This window comes from Dipodomys merriami, unplaced genomic scaffold (genome assembly GCF_024711535.1).
Source record: "Dipodomys merriami isolate MVZ:Mamm:240054 unplaced genomic scaffold, mDipMer1.0.p SCAF_151, whole genome shotgun sequence".
NCBI lineage: Eukaryota > Metazoa > Chordata > Mammalia > Rodentia > Heteromyidae > Dipodomys > Dipodomys merriami.
The window spans coordinates 225205-247983 of record NW_027202838.1 but is presented as its reverse complement, the minus strand read 5'-3'; the positions used below and the strand labels follow the sequence as shown (position 1 = coordinate 247983).

Here is a 22779-nt window from a genome sequence, read left to right as displayed (position 1 = left end):
TGTTTTCTCTTAGGACACACACACACACACACACACACACACACACACAAAAATATCCTGAAGAATTTTAACTAGTTCATCAGACAATAGTTTTATTACCAATTCTTCTTGTCCACAGCAATTGTATCATCTATACAAGACAAGACAATTACATTAGGCCACTGGCTTAACTTGACTAACAGGTCCCTGTGTCAACAATCAACCCTCCTGAAACCTGGGCACACCATGTCCCATGCTAGATTTGCCAGGTGGTGCTGGTGGTGTACTGATGGGTAGCACAGGCCCTGTTCTGGGCTCCTCACTCCTGTTCCAAGGGTCTGCCAGGCTTGCATATTTCATGAAGACTTTGGCACTGTGCTCCTTTCCTCGGCTGTCTCCTCACCAATCTTTTCTTTCCTGTATCTTCCATTTTGAGTTCTGGCCTAGACTATGAGCCCAGACAACTTCCAACACACCTGATGAAGTCTCCACATCAAACTTTTGGTAACAAACATTTAAGTTAGAATGCACATATAAAGATTTGGTCTGGTTTTGCTCAGACCCCATGGACAAGTGAAGAAAAGATGGTTAGCTGTGGATGCCCCAGGTAGTGATCTTCTCAAAGTACTGACAACTCTATAACAGGGACTTCATACAAGGATGTTTCTGATCCAGAAACCTGAACAAAAAAAATTTAAAAGAACCTCAGAATTCATTGAGGAAACAGAAAAGAGAGGTTAGGGTAAGATGTTTCTCAAAGGAGGAGGAAAAATGTACACTTAATACCATGCTAATTATGGGAGGAAAAATGACCTAGAGGTGGACAACAATAAAGATATAAGTGCTCAAGGTAATGGAAGGAGGCCTTGAGTGGTCCCTGAGGTTCTAGTGAAAATCCTATGAGAGCCTTGTTCAGTATCCACTGTGGTCAGTATCCCAGCTTCTGTCCCTTCCAGTCACTCTGAAGTGAATCATTCCTGGTTAACCTCAGGAAGAAACAAGGATTCACCTAAAATCCTGCTCTCTCATTGGGATCAAGATTGCGTGGGAACTGGAGGGTTTTAGTTAAATACTTAGACCTCTGGAGAGCAGACTCTTCAGGGTCATGACTTTGGGTCATATGAACTGCCCCTGCTGATGATATCACAATGTTCATTTTTTTAAATTTAATTTTATTTTATTTGTGAACATACTGTACAGAGGTGTTACAATTCCATGGGCAGGATAATGCGTACATTTCTTACCAAGCATTGCACCCTCCTCCTTTGGTTTACCCTTCACATCCCTTCCCAGCCTATCACAATGTTCTGTAACATAGATGTGACTCTGTTTGTATACTTTATCCAGTAATGTTCAATGAATGGCTATTGAAAATAATCTAATTTAGAGTTGAAATCTTTGAAGAAAGGCACAAATCTTCTAAAGCATAACTTTGGATATTGCTACAGGATGAACCTTGTGGTAGGACCATTGACATTCTGAAAAATTATACAACTTAACCCACTTGTAGTGATTAGGTCTAGGATGGATATGTACCCAAGTCACGGTTCACCACTTTTCTTCTCAGGACATAGGAGCTTTTAGAATGAGCTGAAACTAAACATCCTGTCATTCACCCCTGGGTGTGGCCTAGAAATAAAGTGTAATCCATAAGGGAAGAACAACAAAATTGCTTCTACACATATAGACAGAACAGACTGAAAAGATTATTTCTCCTACATCTGTGTGCACACAGTAGAAGACCACTGTTTTCTCATTCAAATATATTGGTATTCTGGGATCATAAATGGTCACTATTGACACCTTCTTTTCTTATGATACTGATTCAAGCATATTGAAATATTTGGCCACATTTTATATGTTGAGATCTCTCTTGGAATGTCTAATTCCTACAGATGTGGACCACATTGTCCTACATAGTAACTTGAACCTCTGCAAGGACCTATGAACTAGTCAGAAATATAAAGGTATATGCATGTCTATTCACATGACAAAAGATACCAAACTTTTTGTGACAATTTATCATTACCCAGGCTTTAAGACATTTCAATACCAACTTCAATTGACGGACAATGACTATACCCTATGGAGAATTTTAGGTTTCTCTAGGAGTGGAAACTTTCCTGCACGAAGACCAAAGAACCCATTTTTAAAAATACCTTCCCCGGCCTTGAAGTATTTTCTACTCAGGGCCTGGGTACTGTCCCTGAGATTTTGTAATAAAGGACCAAAAGTGATGACAGTCTATCAACATGATTCACAGCACTACTTGTGGGAAATTAGGTGAAAACAGTCTCAGAGCATTTCCTACCTAGTTGGCCTTTCAATTGTGATTTTAAAACTCATACTCTTGAGCAATTAAGAATTCCAATGTGAAGCACCAGTGCCCTGTTAGATCAGGAGATCTTAACTACTTGATCCAAGCAGGACTCATGGTTTCCACAGAATACGATATAAAATTCATAACATCATATTGACATAGGCAAAGGTCCTTTTGCAATCACTTGGTAAAGGACTGTTTACCTATCATTCTGTAAACCACATCCAAATTCTTCCACTAAATATTTGGAAGAATGCATTGTTTGCACAGATCATATTAGAGGTCCTCAGGTTGAATTCAGGGACAAAATTAGTGAGGCTTCCTTTACTTTCTATACCAGATGCCTTTTTGTATCACTGATTTTTCACCTTAAAGTCTTGCTTCTTTTCTGGGCCTTTCAACACACTAATTTTATACTTACATATCACAAGTAGCAAACAAGTTAGGCACATATGACCAGATCCATCCTTTTATTGGCTAAGAAAACATATTCATGAAGCTTTTGCATTGAATGGCCTACAAATACTAATTTTCTATTTTCAGCCTCCTGAGTAGCTAAGATTCCACACATGAGGTAGTGTCATTGCTCATTTTTAATTGCAGGTTTTAAATTAAAAGAAAGAAAGGGTACTTTACCAACTCAGTGAGCAGTAAGTCCCTTAAAATTTGAGCTCAAGCAAAAGTATTTGCCAAAGGATAATATTGAATGACACCATCCCCACTCAACATGACGAGAGGATGAGAAATGTTGGCTCAAAGAAAGCTGAAGAGTGAAGAATGGTTTCCCTTCACACCTAGCTTACCTCTTCCATGAAGGATTTCTCTGTACAATTTACAGAGGTTTTCTGACAAAGATTTTCCTACATTGGGCTTCTTTCCTGGGTGAATGTTCTAACATTTGCTGAAGGTTGGCTTCTGGTTGAAAGACTTCCTCTCATGTTTATATTTACAGAGATTCTGTCATGTGTCCAGGTCTCTGATACCTGTACAGATGGGACTTCGGGCAAAATGTTTTCTATACTCATAGTTTCTCTCCTGTCTCTGCTCTCACATATGCTGAAGACTCAGTTCTGATTGAAAGTCATTTCACATATGTTCTATGCACTACTTTCTTTTCTCCTATGTGAGTCAGTTCTCTGATAAACATGAGGTATTTCTTTCTGATCAAAGGATTTCCACATTGTAATAGTTTTCATTTTATTTTATTTTTTTGTGAACATACTGTACAGAGGGGTTAAAATTACATGGGCAAGATAATGAGTACATTTCTTATCAAGCATTGCAGCCTCCTCCTTTGTTTACCCTCACATCCTTTCCCAGCCTTACCCTACTCCACCACCCTATTCTCCCCCCCCCCCACCAAAGTTGTAAAGTTCATTTTCGACTTGACAACTTGTACTTCTCATAGTTGCAACAGGTCCACCTGTATGCTTAAATAACTTGTTTTTCCCCTTCTCCTCCACCAATTATACTGACATCAAATACAGTGAAAGCAGGGATTATACTGTGGCGGAGGGACATACAAAGCAACAAAGAAATAATCTTATAAATGCATTAGAAAGAAATGCATGAAAGAAAAAAAAACATTTAAATACATAGCTAAGGGTTCATTTTCCTAACAGCACATTATCTGACCTTTTCTGCTTGACTCATACATATACTAGATATTGCAAATAATAGGTCCCATGGTTTCCCTTATTCACATTTGTAATATTTTTAAGATTACTCCGCTGTGTGTGTCTTATGAACTTGGATCCATGAATACATGGTAAAGGACTTTCCACAATTGTTACATTTGTATATTCTCACCTGTGTCTGTTCTCTGATGCAAACTGAGTTAGGACTTTTTCTTGAAAATCTTTCCATTTATTTTTCCTACATAGGATTTCTCTCCTCCTTGTGTGTGAGGGTATGTGTGTGTCTGTGTGTCTCTGTGTTTTGTGTGTTTTATGATGAACCATGAGCTGTGTCTTACAAGTCCAAGACTTTCCCATTTGGTACAATCCTAAGTTATTTCATTTGTGTGAATCAACTTCTGTGTGTTAAGCTGTGACCTCCAGGTCTTTCCACACTGGTTGCATTCATAAAGTTTCTCTCCTTGTGTTCTGTGATGGATGTTAAGTTGTGCCTTCCAGGTCAAAGAATTTCCATGCCTGCTACATACATAACATTTCTCTCTTGTGGGTTTTTTTCTGATGGACAGAAAGGTGTATGTTCTGGGTGAAAGATTTTCCACATAGCTTACATTCATAAAATTTCTCTCCTGTGTGCCCTCTGGTTGACAGTAACGTATAGATCTTGGCTGAAATACTTTCAACACATATGACATTCATAAGGTTTCTTTCCTGTGTGTTTTCTGATGGGCAGTAAGGTATGACTTCTGGGTGAAAGACTTTCCACACACGTTACATTCATAAGGTTTCTCTGCTGTGTGTGTTCTCTCGTGGACAGTAAAGTGTATCTTCTGGGTGAAAGACTTTCCACAAATGTTACATTCATAAGGTTTCTTTCCTGCGTGTGTTCTCTGGTGGACAGTAAATTGTATCTTCTGGGTGAAAGACTTTCCACACATGTTACATTCATAAGGTTTATCTCCTGTGTGTGTTCCCTGGTGGACAGTAAAGTGCAGTTTCTGGGTGAAAGACTTTCCACACACATTACATTCATAAGATTTTTTTCCTATGTGTGTTCTCTGGTGAACAGTAAGGGGTGACTTATGTGTGAAAGACTTTCCACACATATTAATTCATAAGGTTTCTCTCCTGTGTGTGTTTTCTGGTGTACAGTAAGGTTTGACTTCTTGGTGAAAGACTTTCCACACATGTTACATTCATAAGGTTTCTCTCCTGTGTGTGTTCTCTGGTGGTCAGTAAGATATGTCTTGCAGGTGAAAGACTTTCCACAAATGTTACATTCAAAAGGTTTCTCTTCTGTGTGTGTTCTCTGGTGGACAGTAAGGTATGCCTTACTGGTGAAAATCTTTCGATACATTTTACTTTCATATGGTTTCTCTCCTGTGTGTGTTCTCTGAGGAACAATAGGGTTGTCTTCTCAGTGAAAGACCTTTTACATTGTTTATATTCTTCGACTACAGAAGAAACCTGGGGACTATGTACAGCACACATCGTACCAGGTTCACTGAAAACACCCATTTTTCTGACACCCAGTGACCTTTTCTGTCCTCATCCGTAAGGAATTCCCATTATTTTAATCAGTTCTGACTTCTGTTTTGAGCTCAAATTAAAACTTCTTATAAGTCTCACTTTTTCCTCCTCTGGGTTAATATTCATGACTGCTACTTCAGAGAGATATTTATTGTGATTCTCCTGACAGGTGCTAATCACATCCTCCATTTGTGGGACATCTAAAATGCATAATAGAAAAATAGACAAAAACATAAATGAGATCCATAAATTCCTTACTGTAAAGGTATTTTCTCACATTTTAACTGTTACAAGATTTTCAAATATCAAAGCATTTTTTTATGCAGAATATAAACTTTTCTCTGCATGTACTAACTATGAATGTAGTACTGACATTTTAAAATGGAAAATAATGTTTTTCTGTATTTCAGATTTTTCTATTTTTTCTAGGAAATATTTACTGAAATTATTCATCAAGATACTCTTAATGGTTCCATTCTGAATGTCACTCTATGCCCAGCACAACTCATAAGCTATTGTCCTGATGAGAGAATAGCAGCACTATCATTCTCCTATTTCCTCCTACCTGCATAATACTAGTTTAAAAGAAAATGAGATCTCCTTTTGTACATTTCTTATTGTCTTTTTCTCTTAAAGAATGACTTTGCCAGGCGCTGGTGGCTCACGCCTGTAATCCTACCTACTCAGGAGGCCGAGATCTGAGGATCCCGGTTCAAAGCCAGCCCAGGCAGGAGAGACCGTGAGACTCCTATCTCCAATAAACCACCAGAAAACCAGAAGTGGCGCTGTAGCTCAAGTGGTAGAGCGATCGCCTTGAGCTGAAGAGCTGAGGGACAGCGCCCAGGCCCAGAGTTCAAGTCCCACGACTGACAAAAACAAAACAAACAAAAAAAAAGAATGACTTCTTTACAGACAAAGAATGGCTAACATTAAATACACTGGCACACCAAATTCAGTTTGCCTCCATGTGAATTCTGGATTGACAATTCCTTGAGACAAAGGATCACCTAGTTCTCTGCCACACATGACTCAGGGGTACTAGGAATACTATTGCTCTGTACAGCTCAAGATAAACAGTCCAACTGGGCTCTGGACCCATCATCACCATTCAAGATGCTTTAACTCACCTGTAAAATTCTTGTCTGAGGCTTCTCTTATCCATGGATCTGCACTTTGTTCCAGCTTGACAATCTATTCAGGTTTAGGAACACCAAGTCCTATGATTAAGAAATAGTGGAGAATTATTGCTCTTGTTGGGTCATCATTAACGTAAGGTCGCAGACATCCTGTTCACAAGGTTGCTCCTAAATATGGTTCCTCAATTGTTTTTTGGTGGTTGGGGGTCCAGTTCTGGGGCCTAAACTCTGGTTCTGGGCACTGTCCGGTAGATTTTCAGCTCAAGGCTAGCACTGTATCACATGAGCCACATAGCCAATTTCGGCTTTTTTTCTCTGCTTCTGTGGTGCTGAGGAATCCAACACAGGGCCTCATGCATGGAAGGCAATTCCTCTGCCACTGAGCCACCTTCCCAGCCCATGGTTTCTAAATTCTTAACAGCTCCATGGTGGAGTAGCATCCAGCTTGAACTCAGCTCTTTTGCTAAAAGATAGCATTCTACTAGTTTGAGTCTTGGCTACATTTCTAGTTTTTGAATGGTTAATTGGAGATAAGAGTCTCATGGTCATTTTTCTACAGCTGCTGGTTTCAAACTGAAACCTTCAGATGTCAGCCTCCAGAGTATCTAGGATTGGTAGCGTGAAGCACTAAAACCTGTAGCAGGTTTGGCTTACAAATACAAACTTTTACCTATTGATTTCCAGAGCATACTATCAGTAGTAATGTATGGGCTATTCTAGACTGTAGATCCACCTATAATAATTACCCAAGTCTGGGAAGTCAGTCTCCTATTAGTGGATCATAGCTTAGAACTTTTCTCCAACTATTGATTTGCCCTCTTAAAGAACGAGAATAAAATTAGCTCTTGTGTTACATATAATGAAGTTGAAGTTTCCCTTAGAAAAAAATAACACTTCCCATGGCCTGGAATCTTTTTCTTTTTTTTTTTTTTTTAGAAATTGTAATGGTCCAAATGCTTACACCTGTAATCCTACACTTAGGAGGTGAGATCAGAAGAGGAGGCTTGAAACCAACCTGGGCACGGAAACTCAGAATATACCCCAAAACAAAAGTGAAAATAGAATTGTGGCTCAAGCACTAGTGTGAAAGACAAACAACACCAAGCTCTCAGACTCAAATTTGACTGACTTTTATATTAGCAGTTTTTTACCTGGGAATGGACTGGAATCTTCTCCCTAAATAACATAAATAGTCTAATGTCTACTAAAATAAAGGCACTTGATCTTCCAAGTGAAAATAACCTTTGCTCACCCAAGGACATGAAGTTGCTATAGATCTCCAGCATTACATCTCTATGAAGGGTCCTCTGACCAGGAACCAGATCCTGTCACTCCTTCCAGGTGAAGTTCACAGCCACATCATCAAATGATATCAGATTCTATAATGGCACATTTCCATCAAGAAATTAGACCTGGGTTATGAGAATTCCAACCTGGAATTTCATTATGCTGCAGGTATGCTTTTGTCTTACATAAAATGTTTGCAGCTAGCTTTGTTATCTATTCACTAGGAGAATTAAATACCAAACTAGAAATATTTGACAATACATAAACCTGGTCATGAAAATACACAGATTTGCAGGGTGCTGGTGACTTATACCTGTAATCCTAGCTATTCAGGAGGCTGAGGTCTGAGGATCAAAGTTCAAGGCCAATCCAGGCAGGAAAGTCCATGAGACACTTATTATCTCCAATAAACCACCAGAAAATGGAAGTAGCACTGTCACTCAAGTGGTAGCACTCACCTTACACTGAAGAGCTGAGGGAAAACAACCAGGCCCAGAATTCAAGCCCAAGACCAATAAAAAATTACAGTTTCCATAATGCATGCAAACACATTTCTGCTGCTAGCAATAGAGACAAGATCAAAACTCTAAGGAGACAATAATCTGGCATGATAACATTAAATCTAAGGAGGTGTCTGAAAAATTATATTATTATTTTTGATAAAATTTCAGTACATACCAGGGTAAAAATGAATTAAACCAATATTTTTCCTGTTTGACACATACTGCTTCACCATAAATCCTATTTAGACCTTCTATTAACAAGTACTCTCAAAAGCAAGCAGCACACATTCAGGATATCACATGGAATACAGAACATAGAACATTGCTAGATCTATGAAAAGCAGTGTCCACATGAATATTAAAAAAAAAAAAAAAAACAGTAACAGTACTCCAGAAAGTAACTAATGATTGATTAGGCCCTTATAAGATTTAATTCCCACATAAAAATATCCGAGGTTTACCATGTTTGGTTTAAATGCTAAATATTGAAATGTGGTCATAGATACCCTGATATTTCCTTCTCATGTAAAAAAGAACTGCTACCATGAAATTTTTAAACTTTGCCTACATTCTACAATACAAAATAAAGGTGGAGGGAAAAAAATATTCCTTACAAGGTTTTCATTTTAATAGCCCTTCATGGAAGGTGAAGGCAAATATAGAGAGGCTCAAGGAACACTCAAGATGACAAAAATGATAAATATGACCAAATGCTCAAATGCGTTACATATTCCTGAGTCCTTTCTCCAGTAGATCTCTAAGGTTATATTTTCACATGTGTTAGTTAATAGTAAAATACCTCAGAGGTCAAAATCAATTAGTGAGCCAACATCAGTGAGATTTTGTGACAAGTGATATTTCTAATAGAGAACATCTTGTCACTGTATTATTTTTTTTTCAACACTAGTTCCAATCTTATACTGGCAATGAATTAAAATATTCAAAAGTAGTGGGAAAGAAAAACAAAACTGAATAGCACATCAAATGAAGTTAGACCAACACAAAATCAGGAGAAAACAGATTTTCTTGCAGTGTATCAATTGGTAGAAGTAAGTACTTTTCTGTAGGGAATTCTGAAGTTGAGCTGAAGGGGAAAAGGTTTGAGAGGTTGGAATTCCAGCCTGACACGACTGAGAGAAATGAGAGCTGGCCGCAGAAGGGTTAAAAGAGAATTCTGGAGAGGGTTAAGAGACTGGAGTACAGGCCTTTTCCTTACTGTTGGAAAGATAGCATCTGAAACTGAGCTGCTGTTGACCTTGAAAGCTAGGTAAGGTGAACTCCATGTCTGCATTTTCTCTTGAAGCCAGTCTTCTGTGTCAGGAGAATAAGGAAACATGTTTTCCTCACAACCTGTTGTGGCTCTGATTGCACTATTAATATAGATACTTCATTTTGGCATGTTATCAATGGTAATCTTCCCTGTGTGAACTCAAGGAACTATGCTAGCTTGATGGCACCCAGGGACCAAGTGCCAGAGAGCCTTCAGAACCCTGGTTTCCCCTAAGTCTATCTGTTTATGTTTTTGTTTTTCTCTAATTTTCTTTGTTTCTGGAATCCTGTAGAACTCTCTAGGCAACAATTTTCCTATACTATGGGTAAGAAAAATTTCAATCCTAAGAGCCATGTCAGCAACATAAAGCTGATCTTTAAGAGAATCTTGTTCCAGATAGATCATTTGAAGAAAAGACACAACTGAGTCACATATGGAGGAAAGACAGATTTCAAAAAGAAAAAAATAATAAAAGATACAAAGAGAGATTAAGAAAAATAACCAACACTAGTGAGTAGAAATTCAAAAATAGAGAGAGAAATAGAGGAAACAAATCTTGTGAGAATACTTTAGAAAACAAACAGGAATGTGTAGAAAGACCATAAAGCTTAGCAACAAATACAGGCTAAGTTTCAAGTAAGTCCAAGACCATGAAGCAGTCCAAGAACTATATATAGAAACTAATTTAAGTACATATAGGTTAATCATTCCTTAAGAACACACGAAGGTATGCATGACCACAATATTTCAGCAATTCCAGGAAAATTTCATTGAGATAGTTTAATGTTACTCATGAGGAAGTGATCTGGTGGCAATCTATCCTTCAACTTCCATGAGAAGTAACCTGTTCTGTGTCATTACATCACATAACAGCTGTGACTACATTTTATGACAAGTTGAAACCTAGACATTCTGAAGCCAATCTGAATTCAACTTAGAATATAACCATTCAATCTGCTAAACCTACAAGCAATCTTTATCTGCTAATTTACAAGCCTTCTTTATCTGATGTATGAAAATGTTACTGAGGCTGAATCTGTGTGGTTGGTATTGTTTTTAATTGTTGGACATCTTTAGGTTGATATAGTGGAATGGAAAACAAATGAAAAATAAAAAAATCAACTCACCAGAGATCCATTCATTCTGTCTTGCTGCTGAAAATGAGCAGAAGATTCGGGAAGCATGGCTGGGATTTAAGGGAAATGATGCATTCAGAAATGAATCTGTGAGATTTTGGGCCCAGAATTTCCTCTTGCAAACATGATACATGGACTGGAAAACTGTAAAGCCTTCTTTTTTTAATTTTTATTTATTTTTTATTGTGAAAACATAAAGCCTTCTTATAAGCGAAGAATTTTTAATGTCTTAGGCAGAGCATTAAAGTGTCCAATAAACACAAATCCAGCCCATTTCCTGATAAATAGATATTATTTAACCTACTAATTTATATATTTATGTACACACTAAATTGGAAAAAATCAATGTTCCCACTGAAATTATTGAATAATTGAAAGCAAATACATATATTTCCACTAAAAGTCATTCGTTATTACTGAATATACTTCAGGATGTATGAACTGCTTTTTTTCCTTTTTTTTTTTTTTGCCAGTCCTGGTGCCTGAACTCTGGGCCTGGGCGCTGTCCCTCAGCTCTTCAGCTAAAGGCTAGTGCTCTACCACTTGAGCCACAGCACCACCTCCAGCATTTTCTGCTTATGTGGTGCTGAGGAATCGAACCCAGGGCCTTATGCATGCAAGGCAAGCACTCTACCACTGAGCCACTTTTCCAGCCCATGAAATGCTTTTTTAATGCAAAAGTATCCTCGGAATCCTTGGGTTTTGTGTTCTACCACATTCATTTACATATTTAAACACCATGGAAAGCATTTATGATGTAACAGTAATTTTCACCCAAAGTTAGATAGAAAAATGTATATAGAATACATTTCTTATGTTATACTATTTCAATAATGGGTGTCAAATCGCACATTTCACTCTACCCATTGCACACATATGCAATGATTAGCAATTTGCCATTTAAAATGCTTTGTCCAAAGGGACATGAGTAAACATGAGGTAACCCAGATATGAGAAGTCCCTAAGGTTCATTTCCCTAAACAGTCATGCGAAGAACCTTGGCCATCCTAAAGATATAACATAAAATAATCGATATAGGCGTGACACACCTGAAGATAAGTAACACCTACAAAGCATACAATCTTGAGTAAGACATATTACCTCAAGTTTTCTTCTGTGAATTTTCTTTTTTAGGCCACATGTCCCAGACCAACACTTTCTGTACTACCAGGCACAACCAACTGATTAGAGCTAGCATTAGCAAATCCATAGATGGCACACTTAATGTAAGTTTGCATGATGACATACTAAAAATCATTGTTAACAGGCTGAATAAATTAGCAAGAAGAGGATTAGGGATTACTACATGAATAGATACTTTCAGTCATAACAATTATTCCAACATCCCAAACCACAGCCTCAGATATCCTTTGATAACTATGCTCTGGCTTATTCCTCAATCCAGCTCATCACGACTCCTAGAAATTAGTTTAAATCTTGCAACAACACAAAGTGATTGAGAGTGGTGTAGGAAAGAGTACCACGTGAATCTGGTGCTCAGGGAAGTAGCAACAATTTTTGCATAAGGCAAAGGAAGCTAGCAACATCTTCCCCTTCTTGTGGTTTTCTGTTTTTCCCTTTAGGGATTCTCAGAATTGACAGGGTCTGTCCATTTATGATGGAGATTCCTATTCATAGGGTGCTCTGCTTCAAACATTGCTAGGCTTCGTTCCTAAAAATACAGGACCAATATCCAATATCCCATGTACAACTGTCTCTAGAAACAGGGTCATGTACAAATACTTGTGAGCTCAACCCAGGAGATTAAAAACTCAAGCCAAACAGATTAAACTATCTCTAGGAGAAACAACACAGAAGCAATAAATTCAACTTCAATGTAAGAGGACTCAAGGCAGTCACAAACCCTACAATTTCACTAGAATTCTTCCTCTACTCCTTTTACACCTAGGCAAAGCAAATAAAGTCATATGGGTTAATAGAAGAATCCCTTGGTCTTGGAGTACAAGTGCACAGCTCTTGGGCTCTCCTCATCTGCAGAATCACCAAGCTTGCTCTCAGATATTTGGGAACCAGGTTCTTGCACCTCAGGGCCTAGAGCCTAATGACAGCACAAACTCTTGAACCTCAAGCAAATTACCAACTCCAGACTGGAGAAAAGTCTGGAGAGGGCAGTAGGAGCTTTAACCGAAGTGTAATGTTCTCCCTTTGAGCTGACGAGCTCAGTTATGGTGCTTGCAGGCCCAGAGTTTAAGCCACACCAATGACCAAACAGAAACAGAAAAAGAAAAAGAAATCCGTGGAGAGGAGACTCCCCCAGCAATCGCACAGTTCCTACCTGACATCAGTTCCAAAGCCTGAGATTCCTTCAAGTTACAGCTCCCAAGCTCCACTGCACAGAGCTGTGGGCCGGACCCCTGGCTCCCACCTAAGGAAGGCCAAACTTTACCGCAGGGCACTTCCAGCAGCAAAGCAAAGGGAAAGAATCCAGAAGAAGCCGACTTAAAATGCCCATGGTGGGCGGGGAGACACATGCGTAAAAGGATCTTCTGCCCCACCTCTGCCCTCCAAAACAACAAAAACAACCCAGGACTTTCAATGAAAATGTCCTTCTTGGAGACTACAATTCCCACAATGCCCGGCACCACCCTGGTCACAAGAGTGCTTGAATGCATTGGGACTTTCCTCTCCCTGCTGTAGGAGCTAAGCTGAATTTTACTTGTAAAACACTATTTCCTTCCTGAAACCCGCCACAAAATGTAAATATATGGGGACAAGTGGATGCATTGACTGTTTGGTTCTTTGTTCTAATAATGAAATTGAGTTTATATGACTCTGTTGCTCATACATTTCTTTTTGTTCCATTCCTGTGTTCTGCTGAATGTAAATTATATCTCTGTTTTGCCTTAAATTGTTTAATATCTCCCCTCCCATCTTACAAAGGTACTCACAGACACTGAACTTATACCGGGTCATTTCCCATTGCTGTAATGTACACAAGGGCATAGAATAGGAAGATTGTTACGTGGATAAGCAGCATAATCCTTGTGTTGATTTGCATTTTGAAAAAAATCTAACAATTTTCCAGAACATCCCCAATTCTATCTATTAAATCAAAAGGAGTTTTAGGTTGTTTCTGCAGTTTGCTTTTCATCTAAGGGTGTTATGATTGTTGTTTTTGCTCTTGGTCCTGTGGCTTGAACTCAGATCTTGTACACTATCTGTGAGCATTTGCTGTGCTCTATTTGCATGTCCTTTAATAATTTCTTCAGGTAAGTAGTGGAAAGTTTCCTCACAGGGATTCTGAAGTACATGGCACATTACCCTGATTTTCCTACAAAGAGAGTGATTTGGGGGTCAGAATGAATGCAGGTGTGTAGAAAAGTGAAGTTTAGGGTAGGTCTATGTTGATGTAATGCTTAATCACTTGCAAATCAGTCTGATTTTGTCTTTTCATTTTTGCATGTGAAAATCTCTTTAGTAGTTTTACCTCCTCTCTGAAACTTAAAGTTCCTCTCAGTATCTTTAGGCTACATATCTAGGGGACCTCAGACTTGTCTTCTCAGACCTTATCCATTAAGCTGTGGAATAAATCTTTTGTCTCCTGCCCCAGTCTCATCAGAGCACAAGCAAGACTTCTGTGGGCCAATGGGATGTTAACTAAGGAGACAGGGAGTTGGTGATGGCACAATTCTGCTATGTCTCTCAAATGCTTGTGTAATATTGGTCTAAGCCCACTCTGCCAAAAAGTGCAAACAGCACACTTCTTTCCTCATTCTATTTCAATCTAAGTTTTCCACCAAAGCTTCCCTTCACTTAAAGCCCCAGGCCAATCAGCTAGAACACATACTTCCTCAAACCATATAGGGCAAGGTCTTGAAGTCCTGAGGGTGGGAGTCAATGGCCCTGAAGCCTTTGCTCACATTTTGCCTGCTCCTGCAGGCACCCCAGGGTCTGCAACAGTCTCTCTCTCTGTCATAATCAGAGATCCTATACTTGTCTCCTAAAACTTATTGTGATTTTTGGTGATCCTTTACATACAACATAATTGGGATGGATTGGATTGGAAACTTTCTTACCTGATTTTATTTCTCCAGTGTATGGGTTTTGCATGTCCATTTTGTGGAGCTGAACTATTCCTCATGAAAACTGGGAATCAAAGGCCATATTTGGATTATAGACTTCAACTGAAAAGCACCTCTAATAATATAAAGAAAACCTAATTTCATTCTGTAAAAGTAAATTCCTAAGAGGCAAGGAGAAAAGGATCAGGAAACACTGGATTGCTTCCAAGACTATCTGTGAAGTGTAGTTTTCACTTTTCAAGCCTATATTTCTGATGCATTTATTTATACTTTTATCCTTTTTTTGTTTGTTGTTCGGTCATGGCACTTGTACTCTGAGCCTGGGAACCATCACTGAGCTCAAGTGCTCTACTATGTGAGCCACAACACACTTCCGGATTTTTAGTTGTCACTGAACATAAGTGTCTCACACATGTTGCTGGCTAGTCTGACTTTGAACTGGGATCCTCAGTTTCAGCCTATTGAAAGCCAGGATTACAGGCATGAGAGACCAGCACCCAGCTTACATTTCTTTTGTTTTATGGCCCAACCCTGGGGCTTGAACTCAGTGCATGGACACTGCCACTGAACTTCTTTTGCTCAAAACTAGCACCCTACTACATGAGCCACATTTCCACATTCTGCTTTTTCTCTGTATGTGGTAGTGAGGAGTTGAACCAGGGCTTCATGCATGCTAGGTAAGCATACTACCACTGCTGGGGGCCAGCCACAACACCAGCAGTGCTCCAGAAGAACAAGGGGATAATAATGGAAGAGACAGAGACAAGGCTAATGATGAATCTCTCTTTATTTCAGCGACAACCTTAGCTATAGACACTTTCTATATCTGTCCAGTGATTGCATCACTTTATTCTAGGACTCAACCTGGCAACAACTGCAGATTATATGCATCCTTCCTCATTCTACTTCAACCTTTGTCCACCAAACTCCTACAGGTAAGGCCCCAGGCCCAGAAGCTAAAAGGAACACTCCCAGAATCAATCAGTTAAATGTCTGTAAATACCTGATCCTATGGTTTGAACTCTGGGCCTGAGCACTAACCCTGAGCTCTTCCCCCCAAGTTGAGCTCTCCAGAACTTCAGCCACAAGGTCACTTCCATTTTTCTGGTGGTTAATTGGAGTTAGAGCTCATGAACTCTCCTGCCAGACATGGCTTTAGACCAGAATCTTCAGATCTCAGCCGCCTGAGTACCTAGGATTACAGGCATGAGCTACTGGCACCCAGCTGCAAATAACTTTTTAAACTGAGAGGAGAGATATTCAAATTTTTAAGGCAAAACAGAGACATAATTTATGTTCAGAGGAACATACACTTTGAATAAAAACAAAATCAATAACCATGGAGTCTTATGACATCAATTACATTAATAAACTAAGAATTAAAAAGCCAAATTATCTAATGATCCTAATACAATTCTATGTTTTGGTTGATCTCACAATGTTTCAGGAGGTAAATGGATTTTTCAAGAGGAAACTCACCTTAGTTTCCCACAGTTGGGAGAGAAATGTCCCCAAGCAACCAAGCACACTTAGGACCAAGTCTCTGGTACCAGTCCAAACCCTGTAACAAGCCCACTTCCTCTAGTTGAATGCATGGTATTATGGGAATTGTAGTTTTTATTGGGGCACAGATCCTTTGAAAGTGTGGAGGGGGGCTAGGGTAAGGCATTTGAGTCTCCTTGGCCACTGTTGGTGTTTTTAGTTTGCAAATTCGGGTTTCTTTCCTTTTACCTTGCTGCTGGAAGAGCTCTGAAGTACAGCTTTGCACTCCATAGTCAGAGCCAAAAGCAAGAAGCCCAGTGCCTCTTCTTCATAGGCACTTGGGAGCTGTAACTTGAAGCAATCTGATTTGGGAGCCAGAGTCTGCCCTTAGCATCTTTCCCTAGTCTGGGGTGGATGATATTTTATGGGCTCTTGGGTTTGTGCTGCCATTAGCACTTGTTCCTCCAGCTGTCAGAAATTGGCTCACAAACCTCTGGTCCTGTAGACATGGCGAGTCAGGAGTTGTGCGTTTATACTCCTGAACCTAGAGATTCTGGTACTCACCCATGTGACTTCATAAACTTGCTTTTTGTGTATTGAAGCCTATGAATAGTAAATATTCCTTGAAAAAATGTCTTATATAAACACATTGATCCTCTTTTCACCCTGTGCACTTCCTATGGCTTTCAAAATGCTGCTGGCACAGATATACTCCAATGAATGTGTCTGTTCTTAACAAATTACAATTTCTCCACTAATATAATTAGCCTATTTTACATCACTTAAATTGAGAGAGACTGGCTGGGCAGGTGGTTCAGTGGTAGAGTGCTTGCCTTGCATGAATAAGTCCCTGGGTTTGATTCCTCAGAACCACATAAGTAGAAAAAACTCGCAGGGCACTGTGGCTCACGTGGTAGAGTGCTAGCTTTGAGTTTAGGAGCTGAGGAACAGTTCCCAGGCTCAGAGTTCAGGCCCAATGACAGCCAAAATAAATGAGAGAGACTTTCTATATATGTATTCCAAATCAATTGTTAAAATATAATTTGAATATAATACAATGACCTTGATATATGTGCTTGTCCTGATTCTAGAATTCAAGGTCTGGAAACTGACTATGAAATTATTTGGCTACTTTATTGGAGATAAGTCTCTCAGACACTCTTGTACTCATGACTTCAATTTGTCATCCTTGTAGTGATCCTTTAGGTCCATCCCAGGGGACCAAAAGCAAGCACAGGAGAAAGATTATTATAAGGTTTACTAGAAAGACAGTATTTCCCAGGAGAGGGAGCACATTCATCTGTCTCTTTTCAGGTAGCAACAGGAGCTGGGGGCAGGAAGTTAGGTAGGTGCATGCTCAGGTTGGTGTGGGTAGAGAGAGGGAGTGGTCAGCAGTATGGAGGGAACTCTAGGTCTGGGAGGAGCTCAGGTCTGGGTGGAGATGAGGAGCAAAGGCGGGGATAATACTAACTTTCCTCAGATCTCAGCCTTCTGAGTAGCTAAGATTACAGCCATTAGACATGAGAGCCCAGTTACAATGTCCTCTTTTAAATTCAGATTCTATTCTAATAAAATAATATGAAATAGAAAACTTGAAAATTTTAAGGCAGGATGTTCAGTCACTAATGTGGATGAGGTTGGTCCAAATCCCAAAACAAACAGCAAATACCCCACCATGAAATTTGTAACACTCCTCAGCTTAAGTATTGTGAATGTGAACACTTAGACTATAATAAATTCACTTTAAGTTTTTCAAAGTAAGAAAACATTCTTGTGATGTAGGAAACCCATTACTAATGTGCAAAACCTGCTTTTAAAGGATTCATATGGTCTTTCCTATCAAAAACTACCTCACTGAAGTAAACAGAATAGATTTTCTCTTTTTGTAAATGTCACTGCAAAGTTTATGTATTTTATGTTATCAATTACCATTGTGGGTAAGTGTAAGAAAAACCAGAATGCTGGATAAAAGAATTTCCTGTATACCAACAATTATGAGCAAAAGTACATCCCTATATAAGTTGTTTCTTTTAAATTTTATGGATCTACATTTTGGGGTGTATTTTCTGTTAATATTGTTTAGTAACACATAAGACTTCACTCTTCTGTGGATTTGTCTTTAGTGGAGACTTTAATGCTCTACTTGATTCAGGAATGTTTCTTCTCCCATAAGAAAGCTTTATGCTTTTCCAGTACACTATCATGTTCTGACCAGAAACTTCGAGGGTAAAATCACACAGTTTCTTTTCTGACTCTCTCATTTGGCTTCTCTCTAAGCCATGGCTCCAGAATCTTTACTCATTGTCAAAAGCAAGAAAGAGTGAAAGGATCTCTGATGAGATTCTTTTATTTCTCACTCTGTTTGACATTCCATGTTATGAACCTAACTGTGTCCAAAATTGAAAAACAGAAAGAAAAAAAAAAAGATTTAGCTTTAGGAACATGTTTCTAAAAAAGCTAAGGATGGCTTGTAGATTTAGTAGATGATCAAATCTTGCCTTCTAAGATAAGTGCAGATTTGCTTTAGTTTGTTTCTCATTTTTTAATGTGAGGACAAAGTTACTTCACTTTTTTGTGATTCAATGACACCTAGGAGGTAACTTCTCATGGAAGGTAAAGGTTGGCTAGAATCTGGTCAGGCATCACATCCACAAAAATAACATTAGACTATCGTAATAAAGTTTTAATGGATTGGCTGAAAAAGTGTGTTCAAACATAATTTTGACTGCTGTACAGGACTGAGTGTGTTATAAGTAGTTCAATTAATCTCTGTATATACTTTTGGACTTCTTTGTGGTATTTGTCTTTCTTGAAACTTAGTCCTTATTTGATGGCATTTATCGAAATCTTTATTGTTCTCTAAGTTACGTACAAGTGTAGAAGTGCTGGACCATATTACTATGTAATTCTATATTCAGTTCTTTTTAGGACTTTTTGTCCCATCTTTGACAGTTTTACATACCGGAGAGAAATGCACCAAGTTCACATTGTTGTCACATCTCTCCTAGCTTTTGTTAGACTGTGGAAGGATTTTTGTTGTTTTGTTTAAAACTATGGCCACATTAACATGTATAAAATGGTTATTTTATTGTACTTTTGATTTGAATTTTCTCATGATTATTGATACTTTTATATTTTAATCTTCACAATAAATTTTTTTTAATTTTTTTTATTGTAAAGATACTATACAGAGGGTTACAGTTACATGAGTGAGGTAATGAGTACACTTCCACTTCCTCTTGAACATTGTTACCCCCTCCATTGTTTTCCCCCTACCATCCCCTCCCTCCCTCCCTTCCCCAAGGTTCTTTTTTTTTTTTTTGATTGTGATTAAGTGATTACTTAATTTCCGGAAATTCACAGTATTGTGGAATAATGATGCTCATTTAAAGTCACAAGTTCATTCTAACTTTCCTGGAGCAAATTGTCTATCACAGTCTGTAATATATAACGGTGCTCATATGTTATATACCATATATGTGATCAGCAGCATGGGGATATTTAGTAGTGGTTCAACCAGATGAGTGGGAGTTCTTTGTTTCTTAAGTCCTGTTAGTTTTGTCATATCACCTAACATTTTGGATTCATCATCCACTTATCAGGGAGACCATGTACTGTTTGTCTCTTCGTTCTTGGCTTACCTTGCTCAACATGATTCCTTCTAGCTCCATCCATTTCCCTGCAAATGCCATTATTTTGTCATTTCTAATGGCTGCATAATATTCCATTGTGTATAGATACCACAATTTTTGGATCCATTCATCTGTGGTGGGGCATCTAGGTTTTTTCCATATCCTAGCTATTGCGAACAGTGCTGCAATAAACATGGAGGTGCACGTGTCCTTGTATATTGGTTCCTGTTGTTCAGGGTAGATGCCTAGAAGTGGTATGACTGGGTCGTAAGGGAGGTCAATCTTTAGCTTTCTAAGGACCCTCCAGACTGCTTTCCAAAGTGGTTGTATGAGTGTACATTCCCACCAGCAGTGTAATAGCATTCCTCGTTCTCCACATCCCCTCCAGCATTTGTCGTTGGCTGATTTGTGGATGTGGGACATTCTGACTGGGGTAAGGTGGTATCTCAGGGTTGTCTTTATTTGCATTTCCTTCACCACCAGGGATGATGATCATTTCCTCATGTGTTTCTTTGCCATTTTTATTTCTTCATTTGAGAAGTCCCTCTTTAGTTCCCTTGCCCATTTAGTAATTGGTTTGTTGGGTTTGGGAGGGATTAGTTTCTTGAGTTCCCTGTATATACAGGATGTTAACCCCTTGTCTGATATATTGCTGGTAAATATTTTTTCCCAATTAGTTGGTTGTCTTTCTAGCTTGGTTGCGATAGCTTTATCTGTGCAGAAGCTTTTTATTTTAACCTAGTCCCATTTGTTGAGTCTCTCTCCAATTTGTTGTGACCCTGGGACTCTGTTCAGGAAGTTCCTTCCTGTGCCTATTAGTTCAAGTGTCTCTCCTATTCTGTCCTGCAGTAGTTTCAGAGATTCAGGTTTAATGTTAAGGTCTTTAATCCATTTTGAGTTGATGTTGGTGCATGGTGATAGGCTGGGGTCCACTTTTAGTTTTCTGCATGTGGCTGCCCAGTTTTCCCAGCACCAGCGGTTGAAGAGGCTGTGTTTCTTCCATTGTATGTCTTTGGCTCCTTTGTCGAATATCAGCTGGCTGTAGGCCTGTGGATTTATTTCTGGATCTTCTATTCTGTTCCATTGGTCTTCGGGTCTGTTTTTGTGCCAGTACCATGCTGTCTTTGTTATTATAGCTCTGTAGTAGAGTTTGAAGTTCGGCATGGATAGCCCTCCCATATTGTCTTTATCCCCTAGAATTGTTTTGGCTATTCTAGGTCTTTTGTTGTTCCATATGAATTTTTGGACTGTTTTCTGTATTTCAGTGATGTATGTCATTGGGATTTTAATAGGAATTGCGTTGAATTTGTATATTAGTTTTGGAAGTATTACCATCTTTACTATATTAAGTCGGCTTATCCAGGAGCATGGGAGGTCTTTCCATTTCCTAGTGTCTTCTGCAATTTCTTTCTTTAACTTTTTATAGTTCTCATTAAATAGTTCTTTTACATCTTTGGTTAGGTTAATTCCTAAATATTTTATTTTTCGGGAGGTTATTGTGAATGGGGTTGCTCCCTTTATTTCCCTCTCTTCCTGCACATTATCAGTGTATAGGAAGGCAACTGATTTTTGTGGGTTTATTTTGTATCCTGCTATTTTGCCGAAGTGATTTATGATTTCTAAGAGTTTGGGGATGGAGTTTTTGGGATCGTGGAGGTATAGTATCATGTCGTCTGCAAAAAGGGATAGTTTAACTTCTTCTTTCCCTATGCGGAGCCCTTTAATGTCTTTTTCTTGCCTTATTGCCCTGGCTAAGGGTTCTAGGACTATATTGAAGAGGAGTGGAGACAGTGGGCATCCTTGCCTTGTTCCTGATTTTAGGAGAATTGGTTGTAGCTTTTCCCCATTAAGTATAATATTGGCTATTGGTCTGTCATAAATGGCTTTTATTGTTTTTAGAAATGTTCATTCTATTCCTATTTTCTCCAGAGCTTTTAGCATGAATGAATGTTGAATTTTGTCAAAGGCCTTTTCTGCATCTGTAGCGATAATCATGTGATTCTTGACCTTGGCTCTGTTGATATGTTGGATTACATTTATTGACTTACGTATGTTAAACCATCCCTGTGTCTCTGGGATGAAGCCTACCTGGTCATAGTGAATTATTTTTTTTATGTGTTTCTGGATTCTGTTAGCTAGAATCTTGTTAAGGATCTTTGCATCTGTGTTCACAATAAATTTTTTTAAAATGGAAAAACGAGAGAAACACAGAGTAAGTTCTCCAGTGGATGTAGGTAGCAGTTGGTGCAGGGAGGGTGAGCAGACATAATAAAGGAGAGGAATATGGTTTTATAAAAGTGTATTTGTGTGTGTGTGTGTGTGTCTATGTGTGCATTTGTGTGTTGTGTTTATCAATGAAACTTGCTGACTTTGGTTTTTTGTTTCATTTGCTCGTTTCATCTTGTTTATGTTGTTCTTGTTTGACATTCCTGGGGTTAAAACTCAGGGCTTGAAAACTGTTCCTGAATTTCATTATGCTGAAGGTTACCACTCTACCATTTCAGCTACAGCACCAGTGCTTTTAGGGGTATTTGGGGGCTGTTCTTGTTTATTAGCTACTGAGACATCAAACTTAGTATTCCATGCATGCTAGGCAAGCACTTTATCACTCGCCCGCATTGCCAGCCCCAACCACACTGTTTTAAGAATGGAGGCAGGGCTGGGAGTGTGGCTCAGTGGTAGAGTGCTTGCCTTGCATACATGAGGCACTGGGGTCCATTCCTCAGCACCACATAAGCAGAAAATTCATTGTGACTTATCACCAATTAAATGCCAGAAAACTACAAGTGACAGTATGGCTAGAAGTGGTAGCATGCCAGCCTTTAGT

The 22779-nt window shown here is 38.9% G+C and overlaps 1 protein-coding gene across 1 annotated transcript in view; it reads right to left on the bottom strand.

Annotated features, from left to right (window-relative positions):
- Positions 1-22779, bottom strand: part of LOC138827152 (zinc finger protein 658B-like) — a 193244-nt gene that overhangs the window by 61822 nt on the left and 108643 nt on the right. The window contains exon 11 of the mRNA XM_070022632.1: positions 5038-5263. Coding sequence (XP_069878733.1) covers positions 5038-5263 — 226 coding nt within the window. The remainder of the gene's footprint in view (positions 1-5037; positions 5264-22779) is intronic.